The sequence below is a fragment of the Microcaecilia unicolor genome, chromosome 1 (genome assembly GCF_901765095.1).
Source record: "Microcaecilia unicolor chromosome 1, aMicUni1.1, whole genome shotgun sequence".
Lineage (NCBI taxonomy): Eukaryota > Metazoa > Chordata > Amphibia > Gymnophiona > Siphonopidae > Microcaecilia > Microcaecilia unicolor.
In genome coordinates this window covers 498,890,006-498,907,679 of record NC_044031.1, presented here as the reverse complement: position 1 = coordinate 498,907,679, position 17,674 = coordinate 498,890,006, and the positions used below count along the sequence as shown (strand labels likewise).

At 44.9% G+C, this 17,674-nt stretch overlaps 1 protein-coding gene across 2 annotated transcripts in view; it reads left to right on the top strand.

Annotated features, from left to right (window-relative positions):
- The window catches only part of TOX (thymocyte selection associated high mobility group box), a 525,928-nt gene that overhangs the window by 478,124 nt on the left and 30,130 nt on the right, over positions 1 to 17,674 (top strand). For both annotated transcript variants that reach the window (XM_030214796.1, XM_030214802.1), the window contains exons 6-7: positions 1,066 to 1,146; positions 16,533 to 16,919. In XM_030214796.1, coding sequence (XP_030070656.1) covers positions 1,066 to 1,146; positions 16,533 to 16,919 — 468 coding nt within the window. The remainder of the gene's footprint in view (positions 1 to 1,065; positions 1,147 to 16,532; positions 16,920 to 17,674) is intronic.

Below are 17,674 nucleotides of genomic sequence, written 5' to 3'. Positions count from 1 at the left end.
ACAACACATAAACCCAGCTCAAAACTCAAGCACTCTACTGGTATGTGGAATAATATTGTGTACACTGGAATAGCCTCGGTGGCAATTTGTTTCCTACTGGGTATCCAACTAGTCATTGGCTCAAATTAGTCTCACAGTGTAACATCCACCTTAATTTGTAATGTGGTGTACTTGGGGTTGCCAGGTTACTGTATTCAGGCGCTTCAAGTGGTACAGAATTCAGCAGTACGACTACTATTTGGGCTTGCTAGGACTGAGCACGTGACTGTATCTGAAGCGGCTAAAATAGTTACTTGCGAAGTATCGCTTATTGTATAAATTTCTGTTACTCACACATTGTGCTTTATATCAGAAATCAACTTCTTATATGCAGAAGTCCCATTACTTGGTATGAGCCGGTACGTGTGGTACGATCACGGGACCAATATAGTCTTGCTGTACTGGCCCATTATCATTTCCGTTTGGACTTGACCAGGACCGGTGCATTCTCTGTAGCAGCACCAGTAGAATGGAACAAACTGCCCCTTTTAACAAGAACTTGAGAGACTTTCTGCTTTGTCTGGCATTTTTTGTGCCTACTTGATTACTGTATGTTTTGAACTGTTCATGGAGACCTTTATTGTTGGTTGGTTGGTTGGTTGTTTGATTATTTTATTATGTATGTTTTTTGCATTACCGTCTTGGATAATGTTGGTTTATGAATAAAAATTTGAATTCTATTTTAATTCTTTAATTAAGGTGGATGTTACACTGCAAGACTAACTTGAGCCAATGAAGAGTTGGGTGAACCACAGGGCTGTGTACCCGGTGTGAAACGAGTTGCCACCGAGACTCTTCCAGTGTACAAAATATTATTCCACATACCAGTAGAGTGCTTGAGTTTTGAGATGGATTTACATGTTGACATATGTTATCTAACCCGGCATGAGTTAACTTTGTTGGGATAGTCACTTTTTGATTCATATTAATAACATAAGGCATTGATAGAATAACCAAGCATGAAGTTTTGTCATTGTAGAAAACTGAATATCATCATCTACTTAAGACTTTTTTCTTATTTTGTAGGTGTACAAAAAGAAAACTGAAGCAGCCAAAAAGGAATACCTGAAGCAGTTGGCTGCCTACAGAGCAAGCCTTGTGTCCAAGGTAACATGAAGTTATGTCGTCATTTTCTGGTTGGGGTCTTACTACGCACTAGCCCATGCGGTCTGTGTCCTGAAATCTGTCTCTCAAGTTGCTGAATCTTGTACCTTGAGGTAGATGTACCAATGTTGGTGCTGTACAAAAGCATCAGTGCTTGTTTAAAAAAAAAAAAGCACGTTTTGTTTACAAAGTTTGGGGAAAATTTGACATGTTTTTGCAGCTAAATTAGGAGCCCCTTTTATTAAAGCTTAACAAGCAATAACGAGCACTAATTGGCAAAAATTAGAATATACGCATGTACGTTGCTAAGTGTATTCTGTAATGTAGTGTGCCTAAATTCTAACATGTGCAGGCAAAAAGGGGTGTGCCTAAGGGCGTGGAAATGGGCATTTCTTGGGCGTTCCACAATCTACGCACGTTGTTATAAAATACGAGCCAGTGCGCTTAAATCTACACCCAGAGATTTATACCAACTTTTCATTGGCATAAATTGACGTGCATAGATTTAGTTGCATGAACTACTCCTAAGTGCGCGGTATTTAGAATACGCCTAGGTGTGATTTTCTATGGCATTTTAATTTTAGGCACCATATATATAGAATCGAGCCCTAAATGCCATATGGCCCATAGGTATAAAATATGATGTGCAGCATTTAGTGCACACTAAGGGATCCTTTTACTAAGATGCGCTAACAGATTTAGGGGACCATTTACAAAGCCACGCTAACGTTTTTAGCTCGCGGTAAACAATCAGCTGGCTGTAAATGCTAAGATGCCCATAGGAATATAAGGGTGTCTCAGCATTTACTGCCAGCTGATTTTTACCATGAGCTAAAAACACTGCATGCTCTAAATGATAAGACACCCATTATATTCCTATGAGTATTTTATCATTTAGAACGCACTAGATCTGTTAGCACGCCTTAGTTAAAAGACCCCTAATCTGCTGCCTGCCTGTACGACGCTGCCTGGACCCAGTCTACTCTCTTGCCTGCTGCCTTCCTGTGACACGTTGCCTGGACCTGGTCTACTCTCTTGTCTGCTGCCTGCCTGTGACCCATTGCCTGGACCTGGTCTACTCTCTCATCTGCTACCTGCTTGTGGTCCGCGGCCTGCACCTGGATCCATGCCCTCTGCTTTCCGTCAGCAGGCCTTCTTGGCACCCCGCCTCTGGTCTCTCAGGGTAAGTCCTGTCGGCCGCCAGCACCTGGGGGCTCAACCCCCGGGGAACGGCGGTCACCACAGGTGAACATCAGGGTTGCTCGGCCGCCAAGCAGAATCTGGGGCCGAATCCCTCTCCCGGGACCACTGCTCGGCACAGGGACTCACAAAGCTGACAGTAAGCTGAAGCCATGAGTTCGCTGACAAAACCGATCTGTCAGACTTGGCTCAGGTTCTCCAGCAGCAACAGGTCCAGTTAAACCAACTGTCTGGAGATCTACAGGATGTGTGTTCTCAGATGTCTACTCTCCAGTCTCAGCGCCAATCCCCTGCTGCCTCGCTTGGGTCCGTTGCTTCTACTCCAGGGTTACGGCTTCCTGAGCCCCCTAGGTTTGATGGTACTCCCTCTGCTTATAGAGGGTTCCTTAACCAGTGCCTTATGCTCTTTGAGATGCAACCTGGGGCCTTTTTCTCCGACAAACTCAAGATTACCTATATAATTTTTCTGCTCTCTGGACCCACTTTGGCATGGGCCTCTCCCCTATGGGAGCAGTGAGACCCACTCCTCACCAACCTAGGGGAGTTTCTTCATTGTTTCAGTTTAGACTTCGACGTGCCGGGGCATCCCTCCTCGGCAGCTGGGGAACTCTTACAGATCCAACAAGGCAGCTGTTCCATAGGAGCCTATGCGGTGCGCTTTCGAACCTTAGCTTCCGAGTTAAGATGGAACCAAGAAGCCCTTACCGCCATTTTTTGGCAGGGGTTAAATGGCCGAATTAAGGATGAGTTGGCACGCCGGGAACCCCCAACCTCTTTGGACGCCCTCATCACCCTTTGTGTCCGTATTGATATCTGGTTCCAAGAGAGGTCGCAGGAACGCTCCGCACAGCGCCCACCTCAGAGGCCATCTCCTCGGATGTCACGTCCCACTACCCCTAAAGGAGCGGCTGGCTCCTCTTCTGGAGGTTCGGAAGAGCCGATGGTTATCGGGCGGCATCGTCTCTCAGAACAGGAGAGGACTCACTGTCAACACAATCGACTCTACTTGTATTGTGGCCAAGCTGGTCATTTCGTGAAATGTCTGAATAAATCGGGAAATGCGGAGACCCGGGGCCTTTGAAGGGGAGTGGCTGTGGGTCATTCCTCACCCCTTCCGGATAATCTGGTCTCCATCCCTATTTTTCTACGATGGAAGGAATATTGTATTAGTACTATAGCCCTGATTGACTCAAGGGCAGGAGGGAATTTTATTGACGCCAGCCTCCTAGTTCAACTTGGGAATCCTTCAATTCCATGTAAACCCAAGTTGCAGGTGACCTCTTTTCAAGGACTAACTCTACCTCATTCCATTACCCAGGTCACACAACCATTGCAGATGCAAGTCAGAACACTACACCAAGAAGAGATTCAACTTTTGGTTCTTCCCCAGGCCATCCATCCAGTCATTTTGGGTCTACCCTGGTTGCAGCAGCAAACACCCAATATCAATTGGACCACAGGTGATATCGGCAGCTGGGGCTCCCAATGCTTTTCCTCATGTCTTGTGCCAGTGGATCCACCAATGAAAACTATTTCGGCCTTCCCCGGGTTTCTCCGTCCCTGTGAGGCTTGTCTTCCAGTGGAATATCAAGACTTCCAGGATGTCTTTAATGCACAGGAAGCGAAATCTCTGCCTCCTCATCGCCCCTTTGACTGCCCTATTGAGCTACTCCCAGGCAAGATGCCACCCCAGGACAGACTGTATACCCTCTACCGGGAGGAGTCAAAAGCCATGCAGAAATACATCCAAGAGAACCTCCAAAAGGGCTTCATCAGACCTTCCTCCTCTCTGGCAGGGGCCGGCTTTTTCTTTGTAACTAAGAAGAATGTCTCTCTGCGACCCTGTATTGACTACCAGGGCCTGAACGAAATTACCATTAAAAACCGATATCCGCTCTCTCTTATCCCAGAATTATTTGACCGTCTGCAGGGAGCTTCAATTTTTACCAAGCTGATCTTTGAGACGCCTATAACCTGGTCCAAATCCATCACGGAGACGAGTGGAAGACCGCTTTCAGTACCCATGAGGGACATTTTGAATATCTTGTTATGCCTTTTGGCCTCTGTAACGCTCCTGAAGTCTTCCAAGATTTCATTAATTTCATTTTTCAGGATCTCCTGTATGCTTCAGTTATTGTTTATTTGGATGACATTCTGGTGTTCTCTACCTCTGCTCAAGATCATCCCTATCATGTACGCACCTTTCTCCAACGTCTCTGGGATCATCGTCTCTTCGCCAAGCTAGAGAAATGCTCATTCCACCAACAGTCTATTCCATTCCTGGGATATACTGTCTCTTCTGAAGGTCTGCAGATGGACCCCACTAAATTCCAAGCCATCTGGGACTGGCCCCTGCCCCAGGGTCTCCGAGCTCTGCAACGCTTTCTGGGGTTTGCCAACTACTACCAGCAGTTCATCCAGCAATATTCCCTTATCACTGCCCCTTTGACCGCACTTACAAGAAAAGGGGCTGATGTGAAGAACTGGTCTCCTGAGACCCAAGAATCCTTCTCTGCCCTAAAGCAAGCCTTTTTGTCTGCCACAGTGCTTCGAAGTCCGGATATAACAAGGCCATTCACCTTAGAAGTGGATGCCTCGTTGTTGGGGGCCGGGGTGGTTCTGTCTCAAGCCACAGATTCCGGTTTGAAGATCACAGCAGTCTGATTTGTATGGTTGAATCTCTCTCTCTCTCCTGTCCTGTACACATTGTAGTTGCTTTCCCGTTTCTTACTAATGTATAAGAGATTGAAAACCGCTCTGAACATTTTCTTAAGGGTTCTATATCAAATACTAAATAAACTTGAGATCTTAGGGGTTCAACTCAGTAGCGAACACACTCAGCCAGTCAGGTTTCAAGATATACACAATGAATATGCATGAGACAGATTTGTATACACTTGCTTCCTTGTATACAGATCTATCATGCATATTCACTGTGGATATCCTGAAAACCTGACTGGCTGGGTGTGTCCAGAAGACTGGGTTGAGAATCACTGACATACAGGATACACTGGAATTCAATCTCAAATCCTTTCACCCTGAATCTTCTACTACTTATCATTTCTATAGCACTACTAGACATGCACAGTGCTGTGAACATTATCCCCCGACTTCTATATATGGTGCGCCGAGTGTTGTACATTAAATTATGTGCATGGCCAATTTGCATATGCTACTCAATTAGTTAACAAGCCTGTTATTGTTGATAATTTGCTGATAATGACCAATTATCAACACTAACTGACAATAATTGGAATTTATGAGTGCATCTTTTTAGGCATATTCTAAAAAGAGGCACACATAAATTCCAGTGTGTGTAGCCAAAAATGGGGTCACAGCAATGGGAGGAGTGTGGGCGTGTTGGGGCAGTCAATCAAATCTGTGGTTATAGAATTCAGGGGAGCATGCCTAGATTTAGGCACAGGCATTTATACCAGCTTTTCACTGGCATACATGGCAGTGCCTAAATCTAGGCACGCCCACCTGGCTTATGCAATATTCTATAAACCGTATCTGAATGTTGATGCAGCTTATACAATACCACTAGGTGCATAAATCAGATTTGCCTAGATTTTAGTTGCCATATGTAGAATCAAGCCCCATATGCAGGTACTTTCTCTGCCCTAGTGGGCTCACAATCTAAGATGCTTTTTGTACCTGGGGCAATGGAGGGTTAGATGACTTGCCCAGGTCACAAGGAGCTGTAGTAGGAATTAGAGAGCTGCACAGGAGCGGGGACTGTGGGAATCCTGCTGGGATCCCACGCGGATGGACCCGGGTTCTCTAGGATTCCCGCAGAACCACACAGTTGTGCCAACCTATGCTTTCCCTCCTCGCACATACCTGAAGTCACCCTGGTGGTCTAATGGCTAGGTGGGCCAGGGGCTGGGATGGAAGAGATTACTTCCAGCGAGAATGAGTGGGGACTGGTTAGATTTTTGTTCCCCTGCAAATCTCTAGTAGAAATCAAACTCAGTTCCCCAGGATCTCAACTCACTACGCTAACCATTAGGCTACTCTTCTATGCCTGGAAGGATATGATATACCACCTTTCTCTGATTACAATCAAAGCAGTTTATGTAACATTGAGCCTGCAAAAAGGTGGGATAATGTGGGGTACAAATGCAATAAATAATAATATCTACCTGGGGCGGCAATGGATGGTTACATGACTTGCCCCTAGTCACAAGGAGCTGCAGTGGGAATTGAACCCAGTCCCCCTGGTTCCAAGGCCACTGTACTAACCATTAGGCTACACTTTACGATATAAAACAACATTTTATTTATATTTATGATGATCTGTTGTCAAAGTGAAATGTGTATTTAAGTACCATAAAATAACTACTTACCAATCACTGTTAGCATAATTTCTGATATTCATTGCTGATGTCCAGTTAGAAAACCAAATAAATGTGGGGAAAGGAGCCAAACACCAAGTCGAAGGTGTGATGTGTTTCTTGGTTATCCTGACCAGAGGCATTTCTTCTATTGCTTAACTAACATTTATATTTGTATCATGACCCTCTTTCCGATATCTTACTGGCCAAGGGGTACCTCTGGGAGGTGCAGTGAGCCATCATGCAACTGTGGAGCTTTCTGGGGTTTCTTTGGCAGAGAGGAAGCTGTGCTTCAGGACATTTAAGGTTTTTGAGATCCTCCTGGGGTCTTAAAATAAGGAAAACTCCACATCGGATTATGTTGTTCCAAAATAAATAGAGTTTTCTGATTTATATTGTTGACAAAAGCATATGCCTTCTGGTTGTATTCATAAAATATATTTAAACAGTTACTTAGGCAGTTCACAGTCATGCAGGTGTTGCCATTGTCTCTAGACTCCTCTTCTGTCTGCTCTTTGTCTCCTTTCGGTCCTCCCCTTTGTACCTGAATTCTTTTTACAGAACCACTGGAAAATGCATATGTTAGGGCACCTCAGACAAAAGATGTACTCTCTCCTTTCTTAGATCACTAGTTATTGAAAGTCCTGCTTTTGTTCTCAACTCGGATGCAGGCCTTCCACTGTAGTTCAAACACACTGGAAATTGAACTGTTCCCCATGTATCTGGGCAACTTCCAAATTCATTTTATAGGAACACATCCTAGAAGAGCAAGTTTCTCTCCTTTAGTCTTTCCAAGAGTTTCCTCAAGAAAGGTACTGTCTCCTCTTTGAACCTGGATCTACCTCAGTCAGTCACAGAACAATTAGAACCCCGACCTTTACCCCTTTAACTTCCAGGGCGGGGTGTATCTGCAGCACCTATTCCTCCTCCTCTTAGGCATATGTGCCCCCTGGTACTCATGCACAGGGAAGCACACATTGGGGGAGATTTATATATGGCGCCTAAAAAATTGGCGCTGAAATCAGTGCCGACTAAGTATATTCTATAATCAGCACCTAGATTTTGGCACTGATTATAGAACAAGCTTAGTTGATATCTCAGCGCCTAAAACTACGTGCATTAAAATGTGGCGTAAATCCCAGCGCGTAGCTTTACACACACTGAGCCATATTCTATAATTATATGCGTAAATTTCCATGCCCATAATCACGCCCCTTTTTGCCTGCGTGTGTTAGAAGTTTGGCGCACTTCGTTAAAGAAAATGCTTAGCGAGTTGTGCACATAAATACTAATTAGTGCCAATTAGTGCTCATTATTGCTTGTTAAGTGCTGTTATCGGCGCTCATTAGCTTGTTTAGTTACACGCATTGTTATAGAATCCACGTCAATTTTGGGCACATATCTCTAGGCACGCTATATAGAATCTGGGGGGTTGTGGCCAGGAAAAGAATATTTTGGCATAACTACTAATTTCTTCCACTGACAGCAAGCTTGAAACTTCAGCCATGGCAAAAACAATATGAGAAAAGCTCCATGAAATCCTTCAGTGGCATTATTAACAATATCATTGAAAAAATTTTCATCAGTTCATTAAGGACCCCTTATTGAACTTTTACTAAACCTGCGGTAGTGTAGGCACATGTGTTGGGTGCGCCCCGGGCCAGTTTTTACCATGCCTGCAAAAAAAGGGCTTTTTTTAATGGGATGGGAAAAGGGCATGCGGTAAATCTGAAACCAGTGCATGCCTAAAACTGGCCTGAGCCCTTAATGCCACCCATTGATCTAGCGCTACATGTGCAATGACCGTCGGTACATTTCACCTGCTGATTACCACCGAAAAGGACACACGTAAGAGGAAATAAATCAACCAGGCATTATGGGCATGTGCCAAATCTGAAATTACTGCCAGGGGGTATGGTAGCCTAGCGGTATTCTCATGTGGCTTTGTAAAAGGGCCCCTAAGTGTTCTTACATGCCCACAGTCCTGAAATAACTTTTATATATAATCCACTCTTGAATGCATTTTACTGAAGAAAGAAACCTCATTGTTATCAAAAGCTGAACCAAGAAAAATAGAAAAAAAAATCAATGTGTTTGCTAAGTTTACTTTAAAACAATTGTATTAGAGGATAAGACAGAAACAGCAATAGAGGGAACTGGATTATTAGGTGCTTTTAAATATCGACCCCTGTCTGCCAGTAAGTGTCTGTGTCACTGAGAATACGCTAACAGAATACTGTTTCCACGCCCATGCCACACCCACATCACGCCTTTTCCCAGAAAAGTTCCCTAACGCATGCTCTAACAGATATATTACCACAGAACACCTTAATGCACTCATGCAGTAAACCTGTTAGCACTCATTAAGGGCTTAACACCCTTTAGTAAACATATCCTTTAGTTAGTTAGTTTATTTTGTTTAATTATATTTGATTACTTGCCTTTATGGGAGTCAAACCGCAATACAATTTAAAAAAAAATTCAATAAACAAAAAAACATAATCACCTGCCTCCTACCTACCCCCATAGTTGAAAAAAACATTACCCATCTTAAAACCAGCAGAATCCTCTGCATCTTTTAAATAATCAATTTACAAGTTTATTGAGAAGTTACTATCCTGCCCATCAGACAAGCCATCTGGGTGGCTTACAGGCTAATAATAGAAGGAGAGAAGACAGAGTAGCAAATAAGACTGACAGGAGGGGGAGAAGGGAGAACTACAATCTCAGATAGGATAGGGGGAGGGGAAGCACACAGTGGTCAATAACTGTGCTGCCAGAAGCTGTGGATCAAGTGCCTGCAATGAGGGATGAGGTGACTCAGCTATAGGCATCTAAAAAAAAAAGAAAAGTTTTCAGATTAGCCTTGAAGCGGTCAATGGACGTTTGCAGTCTTAGATGCTCTAGCATCATATTCCACAGTTCAGGGCCTAGCACCGAGAAGATAGAAAGTCAAGTGCAATCGTAAACTATTTCCCTTGTGGTGGGTAAACGATTCTGTGTGGAAGATAGAAGTTTCCTTGGAGGAACATAGGGTGTGAGCAAGCACGAAAGGAAACGGTTCTCCTGAGGTCCAAATCTTGAATACAAGAAGTAGTAGTTTGTTAAGTTGTGCGATTTGAGAGAGGCAGCCAGTGAGATGCTTTTAGTAGAGGGGTGACATGGTCTTATTTCCTGGCTTTGTTAATGATTTTAATTGCAATATTTTGAACAAGTTGTAAGTTGTGTATATCTTTCACTTTGATACCTTTGTATAATGAATTGCAGTAGTCCAGCTGACTAATGACTAAGGAGTGTATGAGAATATTGATTGCTGGAGGATGAAGCAAAGATTGAATGGAACAGATCATTCGCAACTTATAGAAAGAACTTTTGATAATTGGGGTCTAAAAGTGAGTTTGTTGTCAAGGATTACTCCAAGAAGTCTTGTATTGCTAGTTAGTGGTACTGGGGTGTCACTGAGAAGAACTGGTGTGCCAAGGGAATACCTGTTGTTGGCAACAAGAAGAAAAGTATTGGATTTACTGGGGTTAAGATCCAATCTGCTATCCTGCCAGCCGGTGATAGTTATTAACTTAGTATTAATGTCAGCAATATGCTATGGGTTGGAGGCGATGATAGTACAGAGAATTTGAATATCATTAGCATATACAAACATAGTGAACTCTAAGGATTGCACCAGAGTTACAAGGGTGCAATGAATATATTAAATAGGGTTGGAGCCAAGAGAGATACCTGCAGAACTCCAGAGATGGGTGAGACAGGGGTAGAGGAGGAGTTGTGAAATTGATCTGTACGGTATTTTGAACAAGTTAGCTGTAACTAAGAAGAAAACCAATCATGAAATATCTTTAAGACCAATCTGATATATTCAATGAAGTAAAATGGAGTGATCAACCAGATTGAAAGTGGCCAATAGATCCAAAGACAGAAGAAGAATGGACTTTAGTTGGTCTAGGTAAGAGTAGATATAGCTTGTGATCCCTAATAGGGTGGTTTCACTGCTGTGATTGTGCCTGAACCCAGTCTGATTTGGGTAAAGTGTATGAGTTTTTGTGATAAAGTCAATGAGCTGTGAATGAACCACAGTATCTGCTATTTTTGTAACAAATTGTAGATTGGCTATAGAGTGGAAATTTGCAGGATCACTGCTGCCTCAAGTTGTATCCTTAATCTTTGGGCAAATGATGACTAACACGCTTATTTTCGAAAGAGAAGGACGCCCATCTTTCAACACAAATCTGGAGATGGGCGTCCTTCTCGCAAGGCTGCCCAAATCGGCATAATCGAAAGCCGATTTTGGCCGTCCGCAACTGCTTTCCGTCGTGGGGACAGCCAAAGTTCACGGGGGCGTGTTGGCAGGGTAGCGAAGGTGGGACTGGGGCGTGATTAAGAGATGGCCGTCCTCGGCCGATAATGGAAAAAAGAAGGGCGCCCCTGACGAGCACTTGGCCGACTTTACTTGGTCCAGTTTTTCTTGCGACCAAGACTCAAAAAGGTGCCTGAACTGACCAGATGACCACCCGAGGGAATCGGGGATGACCTCCCCTTATTTCTCCAGTGGTCACTAACCCCCTCCCACCATAAAAAACAAGTTTAAAAATACTTTTTTGCCAGCCTCAAATGCCATTCTCAGGTCCATCGCAGCAGTATACAGGTCCCTGGAGCAGTTTTAGTGGGTGCAGTGCACTTCAGGCAGGCAGACTCAGGCCCATCCCCCCCCCCCCCCCCCCGTTACACTTGTGGTGGTAAATGTGAGTCCTCCAAAACCCACCAGAAACCCACTATACCCACATCTAGGTGCCCCCTTCACCCATAAGGGCTATGGTAGTGGTGTACAGTTGTGGGTAGTGGGTTTGGGGGGGGGTTGGGGGGCTCAGCACCCAACGTAAGGGAGCTATGCACCTGGGAGCAATTTGTGAAGTCCATTGCAGTGCCCCCTGGGGTGCCCGGTTGGTGTCCTGGCATGTGAGGGGGACCAGTGCACTACAAATGCTGGCTCCTCCCACGACCAAAGGGCTTGGATTTCGCCGTTTTTGAGATACACATCTTTAGTTTCCATTATCAGCGAAAACCGAGGTCGCCCATCGCTAAGGTCGGCGATCTCAACATTTAGGTTGATCATCTCTAAGGTCGACCCAAATGTTAAGATTTGACCGTCCCTGACCATATTATCGAAACGAAAGATGGACGCCCATCTTGTTCCAATAATGCGGGTTTCCACGCCCTTTCGCGACACCGTCCTTAGAGATGGACGCCTTTATAGATGGGCGCCCCCGTTCGATTATGCCCCTCCAAGTGGCCAGTAATGAACTACAAATCACACTGGCCATCCATCATCATTGTGTAAAGAGCTATGATTTAACTAATTTCTCAAATCTCACATAATTAGTTTACAGTTCATGTGACTAAAGATCCTTTCACTGCTCTTTCTCCTCCATCCCCAATGCCTTCCCATTGGCTGCTTATTTTACTAGAAGCAAGCAAGACAGCTCAGTCGCACAGGGAGAGGATTAGAAAACTGCAGATAGAGAATTCAAGCTCTAAAAATGTTCAGATAATCTTTGGGATTGGTAGCATGGAAGATTGCTGCTAATTGGGTTTCTGCCAAGTACGTGTGACCTGGATTGGCCACTGTTGGAAGCAGGATACTGTGCTAGATGGACCACTGGTCTGACCCAATATGGCTGTTCTTATGTTCTAGCTTCCAGACATTAATGCAGAAATTTGTAGAATCTTGAAAAGCCAGACAGTTGGCAGTTCTAACCTCCTGAGTGCTGGGCACATCTGACTCCTAAACATTTGAGTCCTAGCCATGTGCCTAGTTTGCCTATGACTTAATCCAGCTCTACCCTTGGCCAGAGCTATTAGTTGGCAGTACACTGGATTTGGAGAGTTGGGAGCGGGAAAAAAATTATAGCTGAAAATGAAGCTCATGGCACCAGATCCCAACTCCGGTTCTCATTGAGCTAGAATTCTAAAGGATCAGGAAGAATCTTCCAGACCCAAAACAAAAAATGTATTTATTTATTTATTTATTTTATATTTACATTTATATCCCGCGTTAACCAAAGAAGATTACAAAATTAACATAATAAAACCATAAAAACTTGCAGTAAACATAACAAGATTCAGAAAGTCCAAATGGCCGTGACTAATACTTACCGCCATCATTCCAAAAATGCTTTCACAAAACAGTGAGCCTTTCGAGTACCTCTTAAACTGATAAACATTTGCACATAGTCTCAGAGTACCTGGACGTTTATTCCACAGCTATTGAAAAGACACGGGCACGAGTCTCTGCATAATGACACACTGTAGCAAATTTTCAATAAAATATTATTTTTTTCTCCGAATCACTAAATATACTGCAAGTATACTAAATGGACATCTCCGTATGAAAGTATGTAGTTGGTTCTCTAAGAATAATAGGTACTGTATAAGATAAGGATGAGTACTACATACCAGAGCTGAATCTCTGAGGAGAGAAATCAGTAGGAATGTGTATTGGTTGAAATAACATGGAAATTGCAGTGACATTTCCCATGATATTTCATGTCATTGTAACCCAAATGACAGGATAAAACTTGACATTTAGAGGGAAATTCTATAAGGGTACCTAGACTTAGGCACCCCTTGTACAAGTCATTTGGCACCTGTAATCGGCAGTGACACCCATTTATGCATTAGGCACTATTCCATATTAAAAGGGACCATACCTGTGGGTGAAGCATGGGCATGCCATGAGCATGTTGCCAAACAATGCACACAACTTATAAAATACTATCAGTTGTACATGTTGATTAGCACCCCTAGATGTGCCAACTTACGCCAACCATTGACCTGTAGTAAGTGATCGCGCCAACCTTTTGGTGAACCAAGGCGGGATTTGAGCGAATATTCTGTTACGATTTAGGCACACTTAAGTACCATTATAGAACTGGAACTTAGTATGTCCCATTGTAGCATTTAAATTGAGGCACCAAGTTATAGAATTGCCTTCTTAGAGTTTTTTCCTATGTCATCAGTAGTGTGGAATAGTGCATACTATTGAACAGTAGACGTACTATTGAGCAACAGGATACACTATTTGAGAAGTGAGGCACATTATTGAGCAATAATGCACACTATTGACGACAGTGCCCCCCCCCCCCCCCCCCCACCTACAAAAAAAACCCAACAATGTTTTTTAACAGAATACAATGAAAAAATCTTGTAACTGACATAGGAAACTAAACACATTTTAGCTTTCACACCCCTAGAAATTAGTAGCTGCTAGAACACTATTAAGACACTTCTGAAGCAGACCCACGTAAAATTGAGCTTCTGTGGGTGCCTAACACAAGGGAAATATGAACTCCCTCTCAAATCACAAATCAGGAACCTTGGAATACAGCTAGATCCCACACTTATGCTGATCCCTGAAATCCAAGCAAACTTCAAGAGCTGCTTCTATCATCTATGACAACTACGCTGCCTCTTTCCTTACATTAAGAAGGCAAGTCTCATAACAGTTGTGCGTACCATGATAACATCAGGACTGGATTACTGTCATGCACTGTACACTAGTCTGATTACAAATGGTTTGCACCAGCTCCAGTTGATTCAGAATACTTCAGCAAGACGAATAGTAGGTTGCAAATGACATGACCACATCACACCATTTTTGCAAAAACTTCACTGGCTACCAGTACAATACAGGGCTAAATTTAAAACTCTATCAGGCTTATTTTCAAAAGAGAAGGACACCCATCTTTCGACACAAATCGTAAGATGGGCGTCCTTCTCACAGGGTCGCCCAAATCGGCATAATCGAAAGCCGATTTTGGGCATCCTCAACTGCTTTCCATCGTGGGGATGACTAAAGTTCACAGGGGCGTGTCGGAGGCGTAGCAAAGGCGGGACTGGGGCATGACTCGACCGATAATGGAAAAAAGAAGGGCGTCCCTGATGAACACTTGGATGACTTTACCTGGTCGTGTTTTCCTAAATGTCTAGATGACCACCGGAGGGAATCGGAGATGACTACTACTACTACTACTACTTAACATTTCTAAAGCGCTACTAGGGTTACGCAGCGCTGTACAATTTAACATAGAGGGACGGTCCCTGCTCAAGGAGCTTACAATCTAAGAGACAAGTGAACGGACAGTCCGATAGGGGTGGTCAAATTGGGGCAGTCTGGATTTAGTGAACGGTAAGAGTTAGGTGCCGAATGCAGCATTGAAGAGGTGGGTTTTAAGCAAAGACTTGAAGATGGGCAGGGAGGGGGCTTGGCGTAAGGGCTCGGGAAGGTTGTTCCAAGCATAGGGTGAGGCGAGGCAGAATGAGCGGAGCCTGGAGTTGGCGGTGTTGGAGAAGGGTACAGAGAGGAGGGATTTGTCCTGTGAACGGAGGTTACGGGCGGGAACATAGGGGGATATGAGGGAGGAGAGGTAGTGAGTGACCTCCCCTTACTCCCCCAGTGGTCACTAACCCCCTCCCACCCTCAAAAAACATTTTTTAAATATTTTTTCCAGCCTCAAATATCATACCCAGCTCCATGACAGCAGTATGCAGGTCCCTGGAGCAGTTTTAGTGGGTGCAGTGCACTTCAGGCAGGCAGACCCAGTCCCATCCCCCCTTCCTGTTACACTTGTGGTGGTAAATGTGAGCCCTTCAAAACCCACTGTACCCACATGTAGGTGCCCCCCCTTCACCCCTTAGGGCTATGGTAGTGGTGTACATTTGTGGGGAGTGGGTTTTGGGGGGTTTGGGGGGCTCAGCACACAAGGTAAGGGAGCTATGCATCTGGGAGCAATTTCTGAAGTCCACTGCAGTGCCCCCTAGGGTGCCCGGTTGGTGTGTTGGCATGTCAGGGGGACCAGTGTACTATGAATGCTGGCTCCTCCCACGACCAAATGGCTTGGATTTGGTCGTTTCTGAGATGGGCGTCCTCGCTTTCCATTATCGCCGAAAATCGGGGACAACCATCTCTAAGGATGACCATTTCTAAGGTCGACCTAAATTTCGCAATTTGGGCATCCCCAACCGTATTATCGAAATGAAAGATGGATGCCCATCTTGTTTCGATAATATGGGTTTCCCCACCCCTTCACCGGGACATCCTGCGAGGACGTCCTCAGGAAAACTTGGGCGCCCCTTTCGATTATGCCCCTCCACATCTGATTTTCAGGGCCTTTAAAGGATCTCCCTCCACACACTTCCAAGATCACTAAGGTCCTCCCAAAGAGTATCCCTAACCACACCTTCTCCAAAGAACATCACACAATGTAATTCCCTCCAGCGAGCCTTCTCCAGATAGTCCCCACACACTGAAATGCTCTCCCTGGAAGGCTTCACTCAACACAAGGTTATCTCTACTTCAGGAAGCAGTTGAAAACTTGGCGCACGCACACACACACACACACACACACACTCTCAAGGAGTGAAACCGGCTGTACATACTGTAGCAGGACATTCTTATCCACTCCTATCCTAGCTGAGAAAATATTCAAGCACTTTCTGTCTTCATGTGCAACATTCCAGAAATTAGTTCCCTTATTTTCTAACACCTGTTACTCTATCTTATCTATTTATATGTTCCATCTTTGCTTCCACCCAATGCTGTCTATTAAAATGTTATATTGCACATTGCGTTGACATTGTAATATATCATACTATGCCATACCATGTATTGTTATTTGAATATTGTTACTGCTGTAATTGTCTATTGTCTGTGTTTGACTTATTCTTACTGTACACCGCCTTGGGTGAATTCCTTTAAAATGGTGGTAAATAAAGCATAATAAATAAATAAAACGAGGGTGACATTTTTAAGGCTTAAAATGTTGTTGTTTGTTTTCTCAACAGAGCTACAGTGAACCTGTTGATGTTAAGGCACCTCAGCCCTCTCAAATGATGAATTCCAAACAATTAGTGTTTCATGGGCAAGCACAGGCTCATTCGACACTGTACCTCAATTCCCCCTACCATCAGCAACCAGGAATGAATCCTCACATACCTGCCATGCACGCCAGTCTCCCCAGGAGCATAGCCCCCAAGCCCAACAACCAACTGCCAGTGACTGTTTCCATAGCAAACATGGCTGTGTCTCCACCTCCTCCAATTCAAATTAGCCCGCCTCTCCACCAGCACCTCAACATGCAGCAGCACCAGAATATTACAATGCAACAGTCTCTTGGAAGCCAGTTACAAATGCAGGTCCAACCTGCTTTACATTCACCTACAATGCAACAGGTTAGTGACATTTTGTGGGTATCTGGTTTTAAGCATCACAGTGTTGTTTTTTGGGAGTGTTCTAAACAGGGCTTAATTTGTAAACAAAGAAGAAATGGAACTGTAGAGCCAGGGGCAGGAGCAACAGGAGAAGAGGAGCATGGATTAGGGTGACTGTTCTGCACTGTGCTCCAAGCTTACCTCTTCTCCTCCTTTTCCTTGAAGGCTGCTTAGAAGCAGGGGCGTATCTGCGTGGGGCCTCAGGGGCCTGGGCCCCCGCAGATTTTGCCCTGGACCCCCCTACCGCCATCAACCCTCCCCCGCTGCCGTTCTTACTTTTGCTGGCGGGGGACCCCAACCCCCGCCAGCCGAGGTCTGCTTCCACCTGCCGCTGCCGTAAAAACTTCTTCTTCAGCCGGCGGGGGACCCCAAACCCCCGCCAGCCGCCCCACGGTGTTTAAAATTCATCTTCGGCCTCCGTGGCCGTGCTGCTGTGATAGGCGCTGTTGAAATCCACTTCGGAGTCTGACGTCGCAGCACGTACAACGACGTCAGACTCCGAAGTGGATTTCAACAGCGCCTATCACAGCAGCACGGCCACGGAGGCCGAAGATGAATTTTAAACACCGCGGGGCGGCTGGCGGGGGTTTGGGGTCCCCCGCCGGCTGAAGAAGAAGTTTTTGCGGCAGGTGGAAGCAGACCTCGGCTGGCGGGGGTTGGGGTCCCCCTCCAGCAAAAGTAAGAACGGCAGCGGGGGAGGGTTGGCGGCGGGAGGG